At 37.3% G+C, this 19,864-nt stretch overlaps 1 protein-coding gene across 1 annotated transcript in view; it reads right to left on the bottom strand.

Annotated features, from left to right (window-relative positions):
- GLP1R (glucagon like peptide 1 receptor) overlaps positions 1-19,864 on the bottom strand; it is a 135,271-nt gene that overhangs the window by 52,170 nt on the left and 63,237 nt on the right. Inside the window, exons 4-5 of the mRNA XM_058163799.1 lie at positions 12,583-12,679; positions 9,947-10,057 (exon numbers count right to left, since the gene is read on the bottom strand). Coding sequence (XP_058019782.1) covers positions 9,947-10,057; positions 12,583-12,679 — 208 coding nt within the window. The remainder of the gene's footprint in view (positions 1-9,946; positions 10,058-12,582; positions 12,680-19,864) is intronic.

Here is a 19,864-nt window from a genome sequence, read left to right on the forward strand (position 1 = left end):
CAGGATTTCTGTGAAAAACATGATTGATCCACCTGATAGCATTTACCTAATATTAGCAAACTTCAGATTATCCTCAAAGCAAACTTCTTTAATCTGATTTTATTTCAGGCTGCCTTTATTTAAGGAATCTTATTTAAGGGTTTAGGGCTAAGTTAGTTCTTATTAGCCTTTTTGAAAAACACAAAAATAGTTTACCAAAATAACATGGTTTTAACGTTCTTTTGGCTTATTATTTTTGCGGCATGTTAATTTACCAATAATATAGGTTTTTACTGAAACGTTGCTTTTTTGTAAATCTCTTTAAAAACAAATAACAGGACTTTTTATCCAAAATGATATAACAAAATAGGTCCTAACTATAGTGTATAACAGTTTTATTACAGATACTCACAACTTGCCCGAATGTTTCATTTCCAAATCAAAAAATACTGAATAATTCCCTAAATTTCATACGGCCATAAAAACATGTTCTTCTTCATAAAAACATTTTTCTCTCACCCTTTTAAAAGTTCAACCTTCTTCTCTAAATTTTCTGTAAGTTACTATTGTAGTTATACCTATCTTTCACTATTGGACAGTTCAGTCCCATCTGGAAAACAAATTCCCTCCATGCTCATAATGTTTTTTTCTAAACCAGGAAATTCTGTCTTCTGGAATATTGACAGGGCATTTTTAATTCATTGTAAAACTTGACTTTGTGTCAAGCAAAAGCAACCAGAAGCACTTTTACAAGGGAGAGGCTTCTCTGGGTAGCAAAAGATGAATTGCATCTATTTTCTCAGCATAGGGTCAAATGTTTTAGGAGGCAGTACTGTGCCATAGCAGCATAAAAGATCTGCCATGTAATTCTGGCCTTAAATCCATTTATCGGGGGGGGGGGTGTTATCAGTGTAGCTTTATGAATATACTTGTGATGGTGACCTATAAACAACTTAATGTCCAATTGCTAAGCTCTTACTTCTTCTTGGGGATCTCATTTTTCTCATGTATCGTCTGGAACCAGAGAAATCGATAAGCATTTAAATCTTATTCAAAAGGGAGCAATATTCCAGAAATTATGCTATAAAACTACACGATTAGGCTTGGACTTTGATTTATTTAGCTTCTAATGGAACATGCTTTCAAACAAAGTTAGTTTCTTAGAAGCAGCTCTCTTTGAGCCTATCTGCTGGAATTCCATGTCAATTACATCTTGTTAATATTACTGTAAATGTTTAAAGATATGGAGCGGTGCCTAGAATTCAAACAGTCCCTATATGCATATAAAAGAACAAGAGGGGAGGACAACAGTTAGATCTGGAGTTAATGTCATCATTTATCTTGTTCTGCAATAAGCTTATAAATCAAATCAAATGTTATAGCTGGCTAAAGGCTTTTGAATACAGGAAAACATGTTATCACATGCCAGGAGGCTCACAAATATTTTATCAGCTAGCTCTTTTAAATGCTTTCCCTGTTAAAATAGCCAACCTGATTGGTATTTTTGTGCAGCTACAGAACAGGAATAGCGGGAGATTAGTCACCCAATTGTCCTTCAGAATAAATTGCCAAATAATTTATTATTTGAAACAAATTACAGCAAGTCATAGACTATCAGAATTTATCCAGACAGGGAAAGACAAACTGTGAGAGAGGAAGCCGAGTAGAGTTTTCCCTCCGTGCACTGTGTGTGCATTTTGAACATTGAAAGCTACCCCAAATTTAATAACTCTTTTTAATTGTTGATAAGGGAAATGTTCTGAAGAGCAAGCAATTTTCTTCTAGAAAGAAGTTGTGAATCTGAAACTTATAAGGGCTGAATTCCTTGCTGTGGTAGATTTGACTTGACAGAACGATTTTGCCTCTAATGATAAAAATAGGTATCATAATGGAGATTTTCTTTTCTAATTTATTATCTGCATAGGCAATGCATTGGCTTCCAAAGGGAAGGGCTGGGCTGTAGGCTGGGCAAACTCCGCTTATAAAATTTCCAGGCTTACTTTCCACTGAAGTAATTGTAAGTTAGGGTGTATATAATGTAATGCTTCTTTTTATTCTCACACTGTTTTCTTTGTAAATATAGCAAATATATGGCAAAATGGTATCAGTCGCTGCAAAGTTTAAAAACAATATTTAAAAGAAACTGGAACATTATGATGTCCTTTTAAAATAATGGTATGTGAAAGAAGCTAAAAAGTAGTTGAGGTTCAACCTCTTAGAATTTCCAGTCAGCGTATTTAAGATATGAGGTTAAAAAAAGCTGGAAATCAGATCTATCTGTAAAACGTAATCATAGTTGTATTTTTTCCAAATATATTTTCGCAGCAGTTACAGACTAATATTGCAAGGTATAAATCCATACTTTAATAACAGAGGACGTTTTACATGTAGATAGTCCATGTTCAGTTTCTGACATTTCCAAATAGGACTGTCAAATCCCTGGAAAATTATTTCTAATTTATAAGTAGTAGTCAGCACTGATTGCCATATGACATTCATTTTAATTGTAATACTCTATGGTAGATTTCTGTTCATTCTATTTCAGATACAGGACATTTACATGAAGATATCTACATAAACTGGAAATTCAGCTCAAAACATTCTAGTTCCAAATCAATGCTGCACCACCCTGATTTAACTACTGTACTATTATACAGTACAGTACAATTTTTTTAAACATAGCTCAAATTTTCTGAGAAATCACCTGAATAACCCCTGACATATAAACATGGCAAACTGGAAAGAAAAAACAGTCTGAGACTATAAAAATATGTAGGCAGATACAGAACACTTTGCACTTCATTATATATATGCTTGGCAAGCTATATTCTACCTGTGAAGAATTCCACGTTGTACTGGCGTATTTGAGATTTAAGATCATAATGATGATGATGATCAACATATTGTAGAAATTCTTTTGGAAAGGGACAGAAAGATGTGGGATTTTATAAATGTTTTAGCTGCAATATTCCCCGCACTTGATGCTTCTCTATGAAATGATCTCTCTACCTTCAGATTGTCAGTTTCAATGAGGTATCTGCATTATTTTCAGAGTAAGACATCTTTATGATTTCAAACAAAGTCCCTATTTTCTACTGCTTTCAAATAACATATAATCTTTGCAGGAATTCTGGCTTAAAAAGAAGACAGTTCAGTAATTCCAGTACCATCATCAACCAAATCTATCTGTATATCAATTTTCCAATTAACCTGCAATATATTAATTTTCTGAATTATATCATACCAATGGGTAAGAAACATAAAACCACCATTTTCAACTGCAGACAAATAGGGGCAACACATTCCTACACATTTCCAGTTATCATTCAAGGCACATCACATCCTACAATAAGTATAGTCAAGTCTTAAGAAACAGTTATATTACTGCTGCTTTCAACAGAGTCTAAATACTAAACTATTTACAAACTAACTTTCTTAGGATTACAGAATTCAGCCAAAGAAACAGAAGTCAAAGTTTAGATGTGATGAGAGAAATAAACAACTTAACATCCATAACTGAAGGGATTTAGTTGAAACCTGTCTGTGAAAATAATCTTTCCCTCAGAAAACTTGGATATAGCAGGAGGACTCTTTTCAGTGAGTAGAGAGATTTTCGAAGGAAGGAAGGAAGGAAGGAAGGAAGGAAGGAAGGAAGGAAGGAAGGAAGGAAGGAAGGAAGGAAGGAAGGAAGGAAGGAAGGAAGAAAATAATTGAAGAAGACATTGCACTATTTTATGTCTGTTTTTTAAGGAGACAAATGCAAGTCATGTTTGTAATGTGTTCTTGCCAGCATATACTGTATTTTCTAAATATGAAAATATGCTTCTAAAATACAAGCAAAATTCACTGGTTTATATATAAAAGGATACATTGATCCAACCAGACTTTAGAAATAACAATTTTCAGAAAATCATTTGGTAACATTTTTATCTCTCCTGTGGAGCTTTAGTTAACATTTTTTCACAAAACAATTCCATGTCACTGTTCTGATATGATCAAAATTATTCGCAAAATTTAGAAATCGCTACACTTATAGCCATGACTGCACTTATGCTACAAATAGTGCTAATCATACCTATGTCTTGTGTCCATGTGAACGATTCTATATTATGCAGCATGCAACTATATATTAATTTCTTACCTCAGTGAATTAACATCTCACATAAAAGAATTTTTTTCTGTTTTATATCCAGAATTTATGAAGCAACGATACCTTTGTAACATCCCAGAATGACTGCAGTAACAAATTTACAGGGGTTGGCTTTGAAAAGTATTCAGAAATGTCAATTGGCTAAGAATGCTTTTACCAAATCATTGACCTTACCACAGCTTCACTGGCTATCTAAACTACTCTGATGTAACTGCTTCTGACCTGAAAAATTCTACATCCCTTGGGACTAGATAGTCTGAAAGATTGCTTTATCCAGTACACAGTACAGCACAGGAGTGTTGACAACTGGAAAAGAGCTCCCCAAATAGTTGTCTTCTACTGTGAAATAAGAATTCAAATAAGCCTTACTCTTTACTTGGCATGATCCTCTACTTGTATTCTACTTGATATCCCCCCTATAAGCACACAGCAAATGTTTGCTAGATACATCTAGAGATTCATTTCATTTCATTTTTTCTTCTATGAGTAGTAGGACTTGGAAGAACATTTGTTTAGACAAAGCCTCTTGATCTGAATAAGTATAGATCAGTTATTATTTATTTATACATCCATCCATCCATCCATTTAACCACCCTTCTCACAACACCTATGAGTGGTGCTGAGTTCTTTTATTCATAATTCAGAATAAAATATAAATTGTGTGTTTATAAAAACATAAATGAAAAATATGTATCACCCAAACTTTATCGAAGTATATGATTCACACAACATGTCTTAGCACAGTTCAGCCCCTCGGTGCATTTTCTTAACGTAAGTATAGTTTGAAGCAGTGCATTGCTGGTCCTTGTCTTAAAGATCCTGCTTGAGCTATATACATCAGAGGACTCTATGGGTATGTTATACTATACCAGGTTTCCTCTATTCTGAAAAGCCATAAACAGTAAGTATGGTTATAGTTCCTATACGTCTTGTTGAGAACTTGCATCTTTGGAAGATTTCAGTTTTACAGGATTTAGTGCCATTAAACAATTAACATACAGGACAGGGGTGAAATGCTCCCAGTTCTGATCGGATCTTGCGATCCAGTAGCGATTGTAGCCTGTGGTTCGGTGATCCGGTAGTGATCACTGAACCACCGGCAACACCCGCTGCCCGGGTGTCATTTTAACCAAGAAGTAGTGTGTTTTTACCTTCTGCGCATGTGCAGGTTTTGCGCATGTGCAGAAGGTCTGTGCGCAAATGTGATGCGTGCACACGAGCGAAGTGAGCATGTGGTGTGTAGACTTCGGAGCCGGTAAGGAAGGTAAGTAGATTTCAGCCCTGATACAGGACCTTAAAGGAGATACAAAAGGTAAAATGAATTATCTTTGCAGCACCAAACTTTTTCTTAGCTTACACAGTTTTACTGGCAGCTGAGTTTAAATTATAAAAATGAACAAAAATGAAATTACATTGTGAATTAAATGAGCCATCTTTTTTATTTAACACAGCTCTTTTCCAAGTTTTAAAAACTCTTTTATGGTTTTAAAAAGAGATGGACCATTAGCAGTCTTCTTGTACTCCTATTATACATAATGGTACCTATCATTATCTTCATTTTATCTGATTCTGACCTCTTATAAATGTTGAGCAATAGTATCACCAAATGTCATTTTGGCATTGCTGTGATTTGCCTTGGGTCCTACTGCAAAGTATAAATGCATAGAAGGAAAAATCTGTGCATATGAAGCTAGGTAAAAGATAAAAGTTCCTTGTGTTTTTCATAGTCAAAATAGGCAATTAACAACAGAAAATACTGAAATTTTGTACTAATGCAATTTGAGGCCTCCAATGTAAAGCATCCTTTCTCCCCATTACTGCAGCTATAATTACTTTCATGGAAGCAAAATATGTTTTGGAGAAACTACTAAGAAAGTATTATTAGATTAAATTAAGAGATTTTAGCTTTTTTTTCATTTGTAATTCTGAACTGAGAAGGAAAGTTATGTTATTACGATTGAAGGAATACAGAACTATCTCTTGCCTCCGGGCAGTAAATATTATATGTCTTTAAAAAATGACAGAAGGTACTGGCTTGCTGGTTTTGCTAAGCTACAGGTCTGTGCAAGCCATTCCAAGAACTGTTTCTAACAGGAGAACAACTGACATTGCACACATTTGTAATGTATTGTATCTTGAACAAATAATTTGATCCACTATATTATTTGGTTACAAAGTTCTCACTATTGCTTGTCTCTGCTATTGTGATACAATGAGAAAACAGAAGAAAACTAAACTATGTAGGTCTGAGATTGAAAGGTTTTATATAGAACCAAGAAAATGCAGATTAAGACATTTGTTGTTGTTGTTGTTGTTGTTAGTCGCGAAGTCATGTCCGACCCATCACAACCCCATGGACAATGTTCCTCCAGGCCTTCCTGTCCTCTACCATTCCCCAGAGTCCATTTAAGCTCACACCAACTGCTTCAGTGACTCCATCCAGCCACCTCATTCTCTATCATCCCTTTCTTCTTTTGTCCTCAATCTTTCCCAGCATTAGGCTCATCTCCAGTGAGTCCTTCCTTCTCATTGGCCCAATTATTTGAGTTTCATCTTCAGTAACTGGTCGTCTAAAGAACAATCAGGGTTGATCTCCTCTAGGACTGACTAGTTTGATCGCCTTGCAGGCCAAGGGACTTGCAGGGTCTTCTCCAGCACCAGAATTCAAAGGCCTCAATTCATTGGTGCTCAGTCTTCCTTATGGTTCAACTCTCACAGCCATATATTGCAACTGGGAAAACCAGAGCCTTCAGTATATGCACTTTTGTTGGCAGGGTGATGTCTCTGCTTTTTAGTATGCTGCCTAGATTTGCCATAGCTTTCCTCCCCAGGAGCAAGCGTTTTTTAATTTCTTGGCTGCAGTCCCCATCTGTGGTGATCTTGGAGCCCAGGAAAATAAAATCTGTCACTATCTCCATTTCTTCCCTATTTATTTGCCAGGAATTGAGAGGGCCAGATGCCATGATCTTAGTTTTCTTAATGTTGAATTTCAAGCCAACTCTCCTCCTTCACCCACATCAAGAGGCTCTTCAGTTCATCTTCACTTTCTGCCATTAGAGTGGATAGTTAACATCAAAAACATCATCAAAAAAGGACAACAAAGACTATTCTTTCTGTGCCAACTCAGAAAGCTCAAACTGCCCAAGGAGCTACTGATCCAGTTCTACAGAGGAATTATTGAGTCTGTCATTTGCACCTCTATAACTGTCTGGTTTGGTTCTGCAACCCAACAAGAAAGACACAGACTTCAGAGAATAATTAGAACTGCAGAAAAAATAATTGCTACCAACCTGCCTTCCATTGAGGACCTGTATACTGCACGAATCAAGAAGAGAGCCGTGAAAATATTTACAGATCCCTCACATCCTGGACATAAACGGTTTCAACTCCTACCATCAAAACGACGCTATAGAGCATTGCACATCAGAACAACTAGACACAAGAACAGTTTTTTCCCGAAGGCCATCACTCTGCTAAACAAATAATTCCCTCAACACTGTCAAACTATTTACTAAATCTACATTACTATTAATCTTCTCATCGTTTTCATCACCAATCTCTTTCCACTGTATGACTGTATGACTGTAACTTTTTGTTGCTATCATTAAGGGTTAAATTGCAACCTATGACCATCATTTGTGTTGTAAATGTTGTACCTTTGATGAAGGTATTTTTTTTCTTTTATGTACACTGAGAGCATGTGCACCAAAACAAATTCTTTGTGTGTCCAATCACACTTGGCCAATAAATAAATTCTATCCGCATATCTGAAGTTGTTAATATTTCTCCTGGAAATCTTAATTCCAGTTTGTGATTCATCTAGCCCAGCCTTTCTCATGATGTGCTCTGCTTATAAGTTAAATAGGCAGGGTGACAGTATACAGTCTTGTCAAACTCCTTTCTCAATTTTGAACCAATCAGTGGCTCCGTAGATTAAGACATATTGCAATACAAATAGGGAAGGAAGGGAAAGGAAGGCCACAAATTTAGTGGAGTTGGGTAGTATGGGCTCAAACAGCTTTTCATAATTAAAAAAACCCGAACATCCCATTTTGGCCATGAAGAAATAGGAAATTCAAGAACAATTGGGAAAAGGCAGCTTGTAAGCCTTAATTTACTTCTAAAGGGCCTGGCAATATTTTAATGATCAACACACCAGAAATCCAAACACTAGTGCTATCCCCAGATAATGAAGCTTTTAATTATTTTCAAAAATATATTAAAGATGCAACTAATTGTGATAATTTATTTACAGTGCAGGAGTATGGTAAATCTTGGTTCTTTTTCTCACACTAAGGCTGTTGGTACTGAGCAGCCAAAATTGCTACCATGAATCCTAAGGATAGTAAATAAATAGACTACTTGAAGGAAGGCCTCTAATTCTTCATGCAGGGTGTTAAGAGATTTCCTAATCCCTTATTTACATTCTTAAATTTTAGAGACATATTTTTAAAATAAAAGTCTACATCTAAATATTCTTAGAAGGCTATTCTTTCCATTTTTATCTCTGAAACAGAATGAATAAAATTAGCCCATTCTGCTTAAAATTCCTAAAAGCTGCCAAGTAATTTGCAACAATCTGAGGCCAATTTTCATTAACAGCTGTTCCAGTCTAGGACTCATCTTTATACATATTACTTGTTAGGAATAATATTTGTATGAAACAATAATATTTTAAAGCAGGGACTATCAATTTCTGGGTTTCCAGAATCTGCTGAGCCACTAATTTTGGCATTCTTCACCACTGACCATGCTGGCTAAGATTGCTGGGCATTGTAGATCAGCAAATTTTAGAATGCCACAAGATATCTAACCCTATCTTTTAGAACTTAGTTCAGCTAAAGACTAGCCCATTGCATCATAACACTTTCCTCATTCTGGAAAATCTGCTAAAATGATAATTCCCTAGATGTCCGGGGATGATAGGGTTTTCTCCCGCGTAAAATTGGAAGTGTCTTGGCGACGTTTCGACGAAGTCTCATTCGTCATCTTCAGGCTTCAGCTTCGTGCTTCTGGGAGCAATGTGTGATTGCAGCTGTTTCTTCCTTTTTGTGGAATTTTGTGGAAAAATACCTTTTTGCAGCTGCAATCACACATTGCTCCCAGAAGCACGAAGCTGAAGCCTGAAGATGACGAATGAGACTTCGTCGAAATGTCGCCAAGACACTTCCAATTTTACGCGGGAGAAAACCCGAATAACCAAAGACCTACATACAAACACCCGCGAAAACCTCAGAAAACAAATATATATATATATATATATATATATATATATATATATATATATATATATATATATATATATATATATATATATATATATATATATATATATATATATATATATACACACACACATACACTTAAGACTGTTCATTGAGTGACTATTTAAAGTTACGATGGGGCTGAAAAAAGTAATTTATGATTTATAACTGTTCCAGAGTCCCTATTGTTACATGTTTGTGATCTAAGCACTTGACAACTGCCTTGAATGTACAATGATTGCAATATCACAAGGTGACACAATCACCATTTGCAACTTCCTAGCACGTTTCTAATAATCAAAGTCAATGGAGACAAAAAAAGGTTGCAAAATCAGACATGATCACATGATGACTCAACTTAATGACTGCATCCTTTGTCAGAGGTTTTGGTCCTAACTGTCATCATAAATCAAGGATTACCTATACTGTGGTTGAACAGCAATAGGCTGTAGAACATTGCCTGATGGGCATTAAGCTTTTAACAAGTTTAGCATCTTAGTAAGAAGAAAGAACATTTTGACCTTTTTCCAGGATTGGTATGCAAGTAACTTACCTGAGCTACCTGATGGTAAATACCAAGGGCAGCTCATATTCACATAGGTGCCAGGAATACCATCAGGCCAGCAGACATAGTTGTCAAAAGTCCTGTTGCAAAACTTGCCTTCTATGAATAGAGAATAATTTAAAAGTCAGCAGAGGAAAACAACAACAACAAAAAATAACATTGTATTATATGTATTACTTTAATTATTTGACTTTAGAAAAGATATTTCCATCCTGCTTTTTTATCATTAAATACAATTTCAAAGTAGCAAATTGAGTTTTAGAAGGAAACATTTAAGATTTAATCTTACAACTAAACCACAAAATTCAACAGCTCAAATCCTCAATTATATTTTTTAAAAGCCTGTCTAGAATTGCAGGTCATGGCAATGGTGAACCTTTTTCCCTTGTTGAACTAAACCTTTCTCAGAGATTTTGTTCTCAACATTTATAGACCTGCTATCAATCATAAATTACTTAATTGTAAAAAGAAAGTATAATTGCAATGAATTGTTGCAATATTCTTTACAGCACAGCTGACAAAAAACTTCAAACTATGCAATGGTGGGATTCAAATAATTTAACAACCAGTTCTCTGCCCTAATGATTTCTTCCAACAACCAGTTCACCAAACTGCTCAGAAAGTTAACAACCGGTTCTCCCGAAGTGGTGCGAACTGGTTGAATCCCACCACTGAAACTATGTATATATTTATATGTTCAGAGAGAATCTTAAGAACGGAACCAAATATTGGCCCTAGGTCAACTATTTTACTGACAGTAAAAATTGCACTATTAGATATAAGTATTCTTAATTAAAATTAGACATTGATGATCATTTAATAAAGAATATCACACTAATAAAAGTCTTTATATCAAGGACTGAAAAGTGGCCAGGGTCCATGTGTGCATATTGTATATACATAACATTTGCAGGAAATTCAGTAAATCACAAATTCTTCTGGTTTCAGCTGACAAACTGAAACCACACGATAATGACTTAAATAGATAAGACTAGGGGTATGGTCAAGAAAGCAAATATTTTCACTGAGACCACCTAGATATCTTCCACTTTGTCTTGCTTATAACACATAATACCTGGTATTGTCTTACTGGTCTATCAAAGTATTCAGAGACTTCATATGTTTGTCCTAGCAGAGACCTTTTGTCATGTTTTTAATTGTAAATGATATGCATTGATACACTGCACAAATTCCCACTCAAAAGACCATCACGCAGCATTATTCAACATGTTAAAACTACAATAAGATTTATTAAACCATGACAGTTACAGTATTAGCTGCTCAAAATGATAAAAGGAAATTAATTCCCCATCTGGCTATTATTATTCCAAGTAGGGATAATTCTCCATGGCTGTTACTGGCAGTGAAATTCTGAGAGGGAGCAATGAAAAAAAAATGGTTCAGAATGAATCTAAAAAATTATCTTTATGAATTGTTTACATTCAGACATACAACCAAATGTTATAGTGATGAAGGCTTTCTTAAAAACAAACTAGGCTGTTGTTTCTAATGCCTTTTATAGCTAAAATAACTTTTATTGGGTTTTTAAAAACCCCAATATTTTGTGATACAGCAAAATATGCTTTTAAAGATGTTCAGTGGTAGTTGTGAGAAGGTGTACAAATTGTTTGAAGTTTGAACCTTATTAGAAGTTTGAACCATATTAAAATTCTGCTTTTGGAGTCTTTGGCAACATTTTTAGACAACATTCTGTAGCTCCCCAAAGTTGATTGATATTTATTTTATTTTATTTTATTTTTATTTATTTATTTATTTATTTGTTTGTTTGTCAAGAACATACAGTATTAGATAATAAGTATAAACGTAGATTGGATACATAAAATAGATACAAATAGAGGGAACATTAGGACAGGGACAGTAGTCACACTGGTGCTCTTATGCACGTCCCTTACAGACCTCTCATGAATGGGGTGAGGTCAACAGTAGGCAGTCTTAGATTAAAATTTGGGGGGTTTTGGGATGAAACCACAGAGTCAGGTAGTGCATTCCAGGCATTGACCACTCTGTTGCTGAAGTCATATCTTCTGCAATCAAGTTTGGAGTGGTTCACTTTAAGTTTGTATCTATTGCATGCTCATGTATTGTTGTGATTGAAGCTGAACTAGTCATTGAAAAGTAGGACATTGTAGCAGATAATTTTATGAGCTACGCTTAGATCATACCAAAGCTGGCATAGTTCTAAGTTTTCTAAGCCTAGAATTTCAAGTTTGGTGGCATAAGGTATTTTGTTGCGAGCAGAGGAGTGGAGGACTCTTCTTGTGAAATATTTCTGGACACGTTCAATTGTATTAATGTCCGATATGTAGTGCGGATTCCAGACAGATGAGCTGTATTCGAGAATTGGTCTAGCAATTGTTTTGTATGCTCTGGTTAGTAGTGTGATATTACCAGAGAAGAAGCTATGTAAGATTAGGTTTACAACTCTTAATGCCTTTTTGGCGATGTTGTTACAGTGGGCTTTGGCACTTAGATCATTAGATACAAGTACTCCAAGGTCCTTGACAGTGAGGGTCGTCTACAAGGTCGTGTCTACTCAGCTTGTATTTTGTGTCCTGGGGTTGTTGTTGTTTTTTTGGCCATATATTAACTTTAAGAAGCCCTACCTGGCACAAGAGGGGGTGTTTCTCGGAGATACTTTAAACACTGAAGCCGATATTCTTCCCAATTCTGCTTTAGGGAGGGAAATGAAGAATATGGTTTCTGAAAAGAAAGAAAATGAGTCCATTAAATCCAATTGTCATTATTTTCCCATAATATTAAAACAACTATTTATCATGTGATTATCTCCTCAAATTCACAACTGGAAATTATGAACTAGTACGGAGACAATTAGTAACTAATGTTCAACAAAATATTAGACTTGGCTAGATTTTGCTATAGTAATCTTTGCTATGCTACAGCTTTCTAACTGTAAAACAGGAAATTGATTCTAACAATCATTCTTAACCTTGCTTATTGATAGCCAGCTCCAAATTAATTATTCATAACTTGTTCCTTCATGCATTGTTTTGTTGGCATCTGACATGATTTATTATAATTACACACTGACTCCAATATGCAGGGGCTTCAATCTTCTTTAATGAACAGACTATCCTTTCAAAATTACAAAAATGCTAGATATGTTCGACAATAACTCACAATACAGATGCTAACTGAAGGATTGTTGTTGAGTGTGATAAGAGCTCTGTATGATAAAATTAAAATATGTGCTGAAAATAAATGTAATGCTTAGCAAATGGTTCAACAATGAGTAGAATAATTATTATACGAGAATGTATGATGTCTTTTCCTTTGTTTATTTATAGACAAAGATATGGAAAGCTCATGGTAATCCTAGCTGTATGTTGGTTGGGGGCATAAATGTGTATGTACTTTAGTACACATATGATACTATGGGTAGAGATAGAACATACCTACCAAAAATGTTTCTAGAGCAGTGAATTTGGATACTGAATTTGGACAAACAAGATATGGAATAATCTCATAAATACTTGGCCCTTATAGAATGTGCTAGTTTGTATCATTATGACAAACATGACCTGTATGTTATTTCAAAATGAGTAGGTTGACACATAGAATGAAGTTTAAAAAGACATGATAAAATGGGAGAAACTATAGCTGTTATTTCCGGGGATAATTTTTATGATGAAATTTCTTGCCTTGAATGTCTAGGCAAAACATTCCTCAGACAATACTTGTTTGATAACCTTTTTTTGATACCATTTTAAACAGTGGCAGAAGAACATTTTTAGATTTGTATGGTGGGGGGGGGAATCCAAGAGTTAAATGGGGGTATAGTTATTATTGGTTCTCTTATTTACAATTATTGGAAGGATTTAAAGTGGACAAAGAGTTCTTGGTTTTGAACATTGTGAGACAGAGTTTGAAGTAGTATCACATACAAACAATGAACATGTAGTTATAGAAATTTAAAATAGAAGAACAAGTGAAATAATATATGATAAAGTAGGCTAAAGTTTTTTGGATATAATGTAAAGACAAAGGGAAAATACATGGTTGAAAGGATTGAAGTTTAGACATTTTTTATAATCTTAAAAAGGATTTTTATAAAATAATGTATCTATATATATCACTAGATAAAACTCTAGAATGTAGAATAGAATAGAATTCTTTATTGGCCAAGTGTGATTGGACACACAAGGAATTTGCTTTGGTGTATATGCTCTTGGTGTACATAAAAGAAAAGATATATTCGTCAAGGTACAACACTTAATGATAGTCATAGGGAAATAGTCAATATAAATCTTAAGGATACCAGCAACAAGGTTACAGTCATACAGTCATAATTGGGAGGAGAAGGGTGATAGGATTGATGAGAAGATTAATAGTAATGCAGACTTAGTAACTAGTTTGACAGTGTTGAGGGAATTATTTGTTTAGCAGTGATGGCATTCAGGAAAAAACTGTTCTTGTGTCTAGTTGTTCTGGTGTGCAGTGCTCTATAGTGTCATTTTGAGAGTAGAAGTTGAAACAGTTTATGTCCAGGATGTGAGGGGTCTATAAATATTTTCACAGCCCTCTTTTTGACTCGTGCAGTATACAGGTCCTCAATAGAAGGCAGGTTGGTAGAAATTGTTTGTTCTGCAATTCTAATTATCCTCTGAAGTCTGTGTCTGTCTTGTTGGGTTGCAGAACCAAACCAGACAGTTATAGAGGTGCAGATGACAGACTCAATAATTCCTCTGTAGAACCGGATCAGCAGCTCCTTGGGCAGTTTGAGGTTTACGAGTTGGTGCACAAAGAACATTCTTTGATGTCCTTTTTTGATGATGTCTTTGATGTTAGCTGTCCATTTTAGATCTTGTGATATGGTAGAACCTAGAAATTTGAAGGTCTCTACTGCTGATGCTGTGTTGTCTAGTATTATAAGAGGTGGAAGTATGGGAGGGTTTCTCCTAAAGTCTACCACCTTTTCTACAGTTTTGAGTGCGTTCAGTTCAAGATTGTTCCGGTTGCACCACAAAGCTAGTTGTTCTACCTCCCATCTGTATATGGATTCATCATTGTATCAAATGAGACGAATCACTGTTGTGTCATCTGCGAACTTCAATATTTATTAATTTATTAATTTATTTATTATTCAAATTTCTATACTGCCCTATCTCCCGAAGGACTCAGGGCAGTTTACAGCCTTATAAAACATAAAATATAAAAATAAATACATGTTAAAACAACATTTAAAAAACTTATTCCATTAGGCCAAATTTAAAACTATGGTTAAAAAATACAAAACCCCATTTAAAATTAAGTTTAAAATTAAACTCTAGGCCAGCCCTGCACAAATAAATAGATGTGTCTTAAGCTCGCGGCGGAAGGTTCGAAGGTCAGGAAGTTGACGCAATCCTGGGGGGAGCTCGTTCCAGAGCATGGGGACCCCCACAGAGAAGGCCCTTCCCCTGGGTGTCGCCAGTCGGCACTGCCTGGCAGACGGCACCCTAAGGAGTCCCTCCCTGTGAGAGCGTACGGGTCAGTGGGAGGTAGTCGGTGGCAGTAGGCGGTCCCGTAAATAACCCGGCCCTATGCCATGGAGCGCTTTGAAGATGGTAACCAAAACCTTGAAGCGCACCCAAAAGGCCACAGGTAGCCAGTGCAGTCTGCGCAGGAGAGGTGTCACATGGGAGCCACGAGGGGCTCCCTCTATTACCCTCGCAGCTGCGTTCTGAACCAACTGAAGCCTCCGGATGCTCTTCAAGGGGAGCCCCATGTAGAGAGCATTGCAGTAATCCAAGCGAGATGTGACGAGCGCATGAGTGATCGTGCATAGGGCACCCCGGTCTAGAAAGGGGTGCAACTGGCGTACCAGGCGAACCTGGTAAAAAGCTCTCCTGGAGACGGCCGTCAAATGATCTTCAAAAGACAGCCGTCCATCCAGGAGGACGCCCAAGTTGCGGACCCCTTCCATCGGGGCCAATAATTCGCCCCCAAATGTCAGCTGCGGCTGCAACTGACTGTACCAGGGTGCCGGCATCCACAGCCACTCCGTCTTGGAGGGATTGAGTTTGAGCCTGTTTCTCCCCATCCAGACCTGTACGGCTTCCAGGCACCGGGACAGCACTTCGATAGCTTCATTGGGGTGGCCCGGGGTGGAAAAGTACAGCTGAGTATCATCAGCGTACAGATGGTATGTCACCCCAAAGCCACTGATGATCTCACCCAGCGGCTTCATATAGATGTTGAACAGAAGGGGCGAGAGAATCGACCCCTGCGGCACCCCACAAGTGAGGTACCTCGGGGACGACCTCTGCCCCCCTGTCAACACCGTCTGCGACCGATTGGAGAGATAGGAGGAGAACCACCGATAAACGGTGCCTCCCACTCCCAATCCCTCCAACTGGTGCAGCAGGATACCATGGTCGATGGTATCAAAAGCCGCTGAGAGGTCTAATAGGACCAGGGCAGAGGAAAAACCCCTATCCCTGGCCCTCCAGAGATCATCAACCAACGCGACCAAAGCCGTCTCCGTGCTATAACCGGGCTGAAAGCCGGACTGGAACGGGTCCAGATAGACAGTTTCATCCAGGTACCGGGGTAATTGACATGCCACCACACTCTCTACAACCTTCGCCGTAAAGCGAAGGTTGGAGACTGGACAATAATTACCTAAAACAGCCGGATCCAGGGAAGGCTTCTTGAGGAGGGGTCTCACCACCGCCTCTTTCAAGGCGGCAGGGACAACCCCCTCCAACAAGGAAGCATTTATAATCCCCCGGAGCCAGTCTCGTGTCACCTCCTGTGTGGCCAGCACCAACCTGGAGGGGCACGGGTCCAGTAAACATGTGGTGGCATTCAACCTCCCCAGTAACCTGTCCATGTCCTCGGGAGCCACAGGATCAAATCCATCCCAAACAGTCTCGACAAGATGGGTCTCTGACATCTCACCTGGATCCACCCAATAGTTTAACAGATGGATCATTTGAGATGCAGTCATTGATATATAGAGAGAAGTGGAGATAGCACACAGCCTTGTGGGGCCCCTGTGCTAATTGTACAGGTATCTGATGTGATTCTGCATAGCTTCACCCTCTTAGGAATGGGGTGAGGTCAACAGTAGACAGTCTTTGATTAAAGCTTTGTAGGAGGCTTGGCTGTTGTTAGTGTGTCTAAGATGGGGATTGTGGAGATAGGTGGCTGTAGTTTCCTTTCAAACCTGCAGTAAAACATGTTCAGATCATCTGCCAGTTATTGATTTCCTTCAGCCTGGGAAGGAGATTTGCTATAACAGGTGATATTTTCAAGAGTTTTCCACATGTTTGCTGGTTCATTTGTTGGGAACTGATTCTTTAGCTTTTCAGAGTAGCTTCTTTTTGCTGCTCTGATCTCCCTTGTTAATACATTTCTGGCCTGATTGTAAAGAATTTTATCATCTTTTCTGTAGGCTTCCTCTTTGGAATGACGTAGCTGCTTAAGTTTAGCTGTGAACCAAGGTTTGTTGTTACTGTCTATTCTCAAGTTCCTGGTGGGTACACATAGGTCTTCACAGAAGCTGACATATGATGTTAGTCTCTGTGAGTTCATCTAAGTCTGGAGAGGTACTTTTGAAAACATTCCAATCAGTGCAGTCAAGGCAGGCCTGTAGCTTTAACTTTGCCTCCTCAGTCCAGGTCTTCACTGATTTAATTGTTGGTTTTGTGGTTTTAAGCAGGTACAAGGTGAATCATGCAATCATCAGTGTGTCCCAAAGCTGCTCGTGGTAAGAACCAATAAGCATCTTTTAGTGTTGTATAGCAATGGTCTAAAGTATTCTTGCCTCTAGTGGGACAATTGACATGCTAAAAGTATTTTGGTAGCTCTTTCCTTAAGTTTGTTTTGTTTAGATTTCCCACAATAATGGATGGCCAGTGAATCGGGGTATTTGGCTTAAGCCTCCATAATCTGGTCACCTAGAGTTCGTAATGCCTTGTTTACACAGGCTTGTGGGGGGACATGAACAGCAATTAGTAGAAATGAACGTAAATTTGTCAGGAAGATCAAAGGCAGAGTAGTTCTATTTCCCCTATTCCTTAGCTTGTTTAAAATTCCCGACCTTTTACCTTGTCTCTGTTTCCTCAGTTTGGTTTTCTTGGTAATCCATAGCTCCGGAGAAATTGCTTCTTCCTGTGTTAGAATCTCCTCCACATTTGTAAAGACCGGGAGGGGGGGATTTGAGATCACAGAAAGCTGCTCCTTAAAGAAACATTGCTTAATTCTTAGCAGATGGTCTTGTAAGAAATCCATACTGAGTTGCAGAGAATAATTAAAAATAAAGAAACCATTAGAGAGCATTTCACTGAAGCAGCCTTTGGTGGTGCTTGGATCTTGGATTAAATAGAAAGGTAAAAAATTCTGGATTCAAAGTAATACACTGATGCAGTGGATTTTAAAGATTAATATATAATTGAGATCAGAGGTTTTCCTTTTGGGGTTGATGGACAAACCATTGGGGAAAAAAGTCATATTTTTGTATATGGTTATCTGTAGGACGATTACTTTATACATAAAGATGGAAAGACTCAGTGCCATCCACAGTGGAGGAGCAGTTGAGTGAAGATGATAAATTTTTCTAAGATTACTAAATTAACTTATTTGATAAAAGATAATTATTGCTGACTTAAAATCCTGCATGGATTTTTTGTGTAAAACAGAAAAAAATGAACCTATGATTTATAGTTTTGATGGACATCAAATTGGACATCAAGAAGACAAGTTGGTAAACATAGAGTAAGGCTTCCAAACTAGAGTAAGGCTACCATTTCATAGCAATTCATAAAGTGAGAAGGCATTAGTTTTGACTTTGTACTGCAGTACAAAGAATACATAACTATTTGATATTATCTGAAAATGGGAACATCATTTTAAAACAAATTAATCTCATTGCAGATTTTTTACTAGCATAACAAATGATAACATTTTGTTACATTTTTCTGTCTTTTCAGCACATATCTTCTAAAAGAAAATTCTATAAAAAATTTGAACTGTAAAATTTTACAATCCTTTAAATAACTAATGACCCATCTAAACTATCTTCCTTGCACTCAGGATAGTTTGGGCAGCATGCTTAAGAAAAAGGTCATAAAACCATCAGCAGAAACCCAATTATGCAGAATATACTACTAAACTGCTGATATATCTCCTGACCAGAGTTATTGGTACAAGTCTATATCCCCAAGCAGAAGATTAATAGCTCTTGTAGTTGTATCCTGATTGCATGAATTTAGGGGAGGAGGGTTGCCGTGATTTTGCAAATCCTTGCTTTATTTCTGGCAAAAAAAGTAGAAGAGAGAAAAACAAGGCATTTCTTGGCATATAGTTTCCACAATTTAATTGAAAAAGTTACATTCACATGTCATACATTACATATAAATATAGAACATGGTGGTTGGGCACTGTCCAAGCTGACAACAGCCAGTGCATAAAGGTAAGGGAAAGGTTTCCCCCCACACATACGTGCTAGTCATTTCCAACTCAAGGGGGCGGTACCCATCTCTGTTTCAAAGCTGAAGAGCCAGCACTGTCCAAAGATGTCTCCATGGTCATGTGGCCGGCATGATTAAACACTAAAGGCACATGGAACACTGTTACCTTCCCACCAAAGGTGGTCCCTATTTTTCTACTCGCATTTTTACATGCTTTTGAACTGCTAGGTTGGCAGAAGCTGGGACAAGTAACGGGAGCTCACCCCATTACACATCACTAGAGATTCAAACCGCTGAACTGCTGACCTTTCGATCGACAAGCTCAGCATCTTAGCCACTGAGCCATCGCACCCTAGCCAGTGCATAGAGCAACTCAAATAATTAGTGCAAGTTTGAAAGATGTGGAGAGACCTGGCCCATAGAATTGTCAAGAGTCGGACACAACTGGATGGCTAACATCATCATCACCTGG

Source organism: Ahaetulla prasina, chromosome 1 (genome assembly GCF_028640845.1).
Source record: "Ahaetulla prasina isolate Xishuangbanna chromosome 1, ASM2864084v1, whole genome shotgun sequence".
NCBI lineage: Eukaryota > Metazoa > Chordata > Lepidosauria > Squamata > Colubridae > Ahaetulla > Ahaetulla prasina.